Consider the following 5,635-nt stretch of genomic DNA (forward strand, 5'->3'; position numbering starts at 1 on the left):
CAGTCCCTCAGCATTAATGGAAGGTGGTCAATCAATTAGCCCTGACAGAAGATAGTCAGTCCCTCAGTCTTGACAGTCTCCTAGTCATCAATGTATCAACATTGTTTATCAACATTGTTTATCAACATTGTTTATCAACATTGTTTATCAACATTGTTTATCAACATTGTTTATCAACATTGTTTATCAACATTGTTTACAAAACATCAGACCTTCAACACAGTATATAAACATCTGTTATCTGTTGCTTATAAAACATTTCCATTTTAAGTCTTGTAAATTTTTCCTGTTTTTTTTTTTGTTGTTGTTTCTTAACCAAAACATAATTTTTCTTCCCTCCTGGATTAGTTTCCTTTTATAACTCACCAAATCATAATAACAAGGTTGCAGTGGTGGCCTATGCTAACCTCCCTATGGTGTACAAATATTCCTGGTTGGATTTATTTTACTGTAGCCAGCTGCTCCAGTGGTTTACACACTTACCTGGAGTTTTACGATTCACTCGCCATGGGTTTAAACCTCACCCGTTCCCTGGTTTGTTTTCATTTCATCTCTGGCCCTCTTCAGTGGGAAGAAATAATTATTTCATTACGATAATTCTTCAGTTATCAACGTAGTGATCTGTCCTCCAGCACTTTATTTCATTATCTTCCATTTTTTTATTGCTATTATAATTGATACTAAGTGCTAAACCTGTGTGGGTTATTCAGTGCAAGACATGGTGAAGGCTCGATTCTCCGTCTGCTGAGCGCGAGACTGACTCGACTCCTGTCAGTACTCTTTAAATTTCTTAAACGTTGAGCTGGAGTCAGTATTTAGGTCACCGCTGGAACACATTACAACAACACCTGCGAAAAATAGTCTCAATGAAGAATTACGAACAAAAGAAGGGAAACAAAAGAGCATCGAGAGTCCAGAGTCGATCCCGTTTAACGTAATGTTTCACTTGTGGGATCCTTAATGGCGAAATACTTTGTGTAAAGTGATCCAATGCTTTTCTAAAGTGATCCAATGCTTTTCTAAAGTGATCCAATGCTTTTCTAAAGTGATCCAATGCTTTTCTAAAGTGATCCAATGCTTTTCTAAAGTGATCCAATTCTTTTTTAAAGTGATCCAATGCTTTTCTAAAGTGATCCAATGCTTTTCTAAAGTAATCCAATGCTTTTCTAAAGTGATCCAATGCTTTTCTAAAGTGATCCAATGCTTTTCTAAAGTGATCCAATGCTTTTCTAAAGTGATCCAATTCTTTTCTAAAGTGATCCAATTCTTTTCTAAAGTGATTCAATGCTTTTCTAAAGTGATCCAATGCTTTTCTAAAGCGATCCAATGCTTTTCTAAAGTGATCCAATGCTTTTCTCAAGTGATCTAATGCTTTTCTAAAGTGATCCAATGCTTTTCTAAAGTGATCCAATGCTTTTCTAAAGTGATACAGTGCTTTTCTAAAGTAATCCAATGCTTTTCTAAAGTGATCCAATGCTTTTCTAAAGCTATCCAATGTTTTTCTAAAGTGATCCAATGCTTTTCTAAAGTGATCCAATGCTTTTCTAAAGTGATCCAATGCTTTTCTAAAGTGATCTAATGCTTTTCTAAAGTGATCCAATGCTTTTCTAAAGTGATCCAATGCTTTTCTAAAGTGATCCAATGCTTTTCTAAAGTGATCTAATGCTTTTCTAAAGTGATCCAATGCTTTTCTAAAGTGATCCAATGCTTTTCTAAAGTGATCTAATGCTTTTCTAAAGTGATCCAATGCTTTTCTAAAGTGATCCAATGCTTTTCTAAAGTGATCCAATGCTTTTCTAAAGTGATCCAATGCTTTTATAAAGTGATCCAATGCTTTTCTAAAGTGATCCAATGCTTTTCTAAAGTGATCCAATGCTTTTCTAAAGTGATCCAATGCTTTTCTAAAGTGATCTAATGCTTTTCTAAAGTGATCCAATGCTTTTCTAAAGTGATCCAATGCTTTTCTCAAGTGATCTAATGCTTTTCTAAAGTGATCCAATGCTTTTCTAAAGTGATCCAATGCTTTTCTAAAGTGATCTAGTGCTTTTCTAAAGTGATCCAATGCTTTTCTAAAGTGATCCAATGCTTTTCTCAAGTGATCTAATGCTTTTCTAAAGTGATCCAATGCTTTTCTAAAGTGATCCAATGCTTTTCTAAAGTGATACAATGCTTTTCTAAAGTAATCCAATGCTTTTCTAAAGTGATCCAATGCTTTTCTAAAGCTATCCAATGTTTTTCTAAAGTGATCCAATGCTTTTCTAAAGTGATCCAATGCTTTTCTAAAGTGATCCAATGCTTTTCTAAAGTGATCCAATGCTTTTCTAAAGTGATCCAATGCTTTTCTAAAGTGATCCAATGCTTTTCTAAAGCTATCCAATGCTTTTCTAAAGTGATCCAATGCTTTTCTAAAGTGATCCAATGCTTTTCTAAAGTGATCCAATGCCTTTTCAGCTGTGTTTTTTTTATCAAAATTCTTGTGCTGTTTCAAGTATTTCTGGCATCTTTCATTTCATAATCCAACTTAATTCGACCGAAAAAAAATTATTTCCTTAAAAAAAATTAAAAACCAATTAAAAAATCGTGGAAATATCTCGAAATATATACATATATTTTTTTAATTTCATTTACAAAAATAAAACAATCTAATTTTCTGTCTAAAGATTATTTTTTTTCTCTCTCTTGGGGTTTATATCTTAATAAATATAAACCAACTATACAATTACTATTTTTTAGCCAAATATATATATATATATATATATATATATATATATATATATATATATATATATATATATATATATATATATATATATATATATATATATATATATAATATATATATATATATATATATATATATATATATATATATATATATATATATATATATATATACATATATATATATATATATATATATATATATATATATATAAAACAGACGAGGGACATTATAATGATTGGAACGAGTTGTCAGGAAAGTCACATATATTTAGGAGGAACATCGAGGAGTCATGATAAAGAAGAAATGGGATTATTGTTGATCTTGTAGTTTCGTGGCGTCCTCGACAAGAACACAACATCAGCCAGTGTTCTTGTCGTAGTTTTACGGCGTCCTCGACAAGAACACAACATCAGCCAGTGTTCTTGTCGTAGTTTTACGGCGTCCTCGACAAGAACACAACATCAGCCAGTGTTCTTGTCGTAGTTTTACGGCGTCCTCAACAAGAACACAACATCAGCCAGTGTTCTTGTCGTAGTTTTACGGCGTCCTCGACAAGAACACAACATCAGCCAGTGTTCTTGTCGTAGTTTTACGGCGTCCTCGACAAGAACACAACATCAGCCAGTGTTCTTGTCGTAGTTTTACGGCGTCCTCGACAAGAACACAACATCAGCCAGTGTTCTTGTCGTAGTTTTACGGCATCTTCGACAAGAACACAACATCAGCCAGTGTTCTTGTCGTAGTTATGTTGCGTATTCCATCAGCACACAGTTCGAGAATTCCCAGTACAGTTCCACAACACTTTCCAACAACCTGGAAGACAACGACTCAGTATATTTCATTTCTGAATGACCATAGTTCAGAACACACATATTATCATAATCACCAGATAACCACAGAGATATTGAAAAATTAATTCATTTATGTTTTGGCTGACGAGTACAATCTGAGGTGATTGTGTTTAGAAAAATTTGAATGATTTTTTTATATAAATGGGTATTTTGATGTGGTAATTTTATTGTTATTAATGTGATGATAGATTGAACTTACCATTTTATTTACCATATCCACCGCCGTATCCACCGCCTCCGTATCCACCGCCTCCGTATCCACCGCCTCCATGTCCACCACGACCACCTCCGTATCCACCACCACCATAACCACCGCCACCGTATCCACCACCACCACCATATCCACGGCCTCCTCCACCATATCCACCACCACCACCATACCCACCACCACCATATCCACGGCCTCCTCCACCATATCCACCACCACCATACCCACCACCACCATACCCACCACCACCATATCCACGGCCTCCTCCACCGTATCCACCACCACCACCATATCTACCACCAGGTTCAGGGGTGGCCATGACCACAACACAGAAGGTGGCCACAAGCCACAAGGCCACAACCTAAAATAAAATACAACATGGCAGACTATTTATAACTTCAGAAGTATTGTAGACCATCATATTATTATTTAATACAAACAAATCATTACAAAATATAAAAGAAAAAATCAAAATGAACTGTGAAGAATTGTATAAAATTTAAATCAATAATGATTTCTTTGAATTATAGAATTTACAAAAATTATAGAATTATAGAATTTACAAAAATTTTGTTTACTGTAAATGACATTAGTTGTTAGATAATTCTGCTGAGTTTATGATAATATTGATGTTGTAGGAGATAATATTGATGTTGTAGGAGATAATATTGATGTTGTAGGAGATAATATTGATGTTGTAGGAGGTAATATTGATGTTGTTGGAGATAATATTGATGTTGTAGGAGATAATATTGATGTTGTAGGAGATAATATTGATGTTGTAGGAGATAATATTGATGTTGTAGGAGATAATATTGATGTTGTAGGAGATAATATTGATGTTGTAGGAGATAATATTGATGTTGTAGGAGATAATATTGATGTTGTAGGAGATAATATTGATGTTGTAGGAGATAATATTGATGTTGTAGGAGATAATATTGATGTTGTAGGAGATAATATTGATGTTGTAGGAGATAATATTGATGTTGTAGAAGATAATATTGATGTTGTAGGAGATAATATTGATGTTGTAGGAGATAATATTGATGTTGTAGGAGATAATATTGATGTTGTAGGAGATAATATTGATGTTGTAGGAGATAATATTGATGTTGTAGGAGATAATATTGATGTTGTAGGAGATAATATTGATGTTGTAGGAGATAATATTGATGTTGTAGGAGATAATATTGATGTTGTAGGAGGTAATATTGATGTTGTAGGAGATAATATTGATGTTGTAGGAGATAATATTGATGTTGTAGAAGATAATATTGATGTTGTAGAAGATAATATTGATGTTGTAGAAGATAATATTGATGTTGTAGAAGATAATATTGATGTTGTAGAAGATAATATTGATGTTGTAGAAGATAATATTGATGTTGTAGAAGATAATATTGATGTTGTAGAAGATAATATTGATGTAGAGAGTGTTTTAAGAAGTAAACTTACAGTCTTGGTCACCATGATGATTCTCAGGTCACTATACTGACACCTGAACCAGCCAAGTTAACACTCTGTTGTGTGAGTGTCAGTCACCACTGTGCCACACCTGGCTCCATCACCCACTATATACTGGCACCCAGGTACACCAACCAGCCCATCCCCACCACCACCAACACCACCACCACCACCACCACCACCATCCCCACCAACACCACCACCAACCCCACCACCATCCCCACCACCACCACCACCAGCAGGGGATGACCCAGCATGATCTCCAACAATGAAGGATCATTGGACGACATCATTCAGCCAGTAGTTTCTGAAGCTGTGTCGGAGTCTCCCAAGACATTGTTTAATTCTCAGTGCTAAAGGTTCGGATTCTATTGTCTGACACTT

General features: G+C 34.6%; 1 protein-coding gene across 1 annotated transcript; it reads right to left on the reverse strand.

Moving 5' to 3' along the window:
* Positions 1-2,954: 2,954 nt before the first annotated feature.
* LOC138854721 (rRNA 2'-O-methyltransferase fibrillarin-like) lies at positions 2,955-5,325 on the reverse strand. The gene is made up of 3 exons (XM_070099493.1): positions 5,243-5,325; positions 3,776-4,145; positions 2,955-3,538 (listed from the first exon to the last, which is right to left on the reverse strand). The coding sequence occupies exons 1-2, from the start codon at positions 5,255-5,257 to the stop codon at positions 3,780-3,782; spliced, it is 381 nt and encodes a 126-aa protein (XP_069955594.1). The 5' UTR covers positions 5,258-5,325; the 3' UTR covers positions 2,955-3,538; positions 3,776-3,779.
* Positions 5,326-5,635: the final 310 nt, after the last annotated feature.

The sequence above is a fragment of the Cherax quadricarinatus genome, chromosome 68 (assembly GCF_038502225.1).
Source record: "Cherax quadricarinatus isolate ZL_2023a chromosome 68, ASM3850222v1, whole genome shotgun sequence".
Taxonomy (NCBI): Eukaryota; Metazoa; Arthropoda; class Malacostraca; order Decapoda; family Parastacidae; genus Cherax; species Cherax quadricarinatus.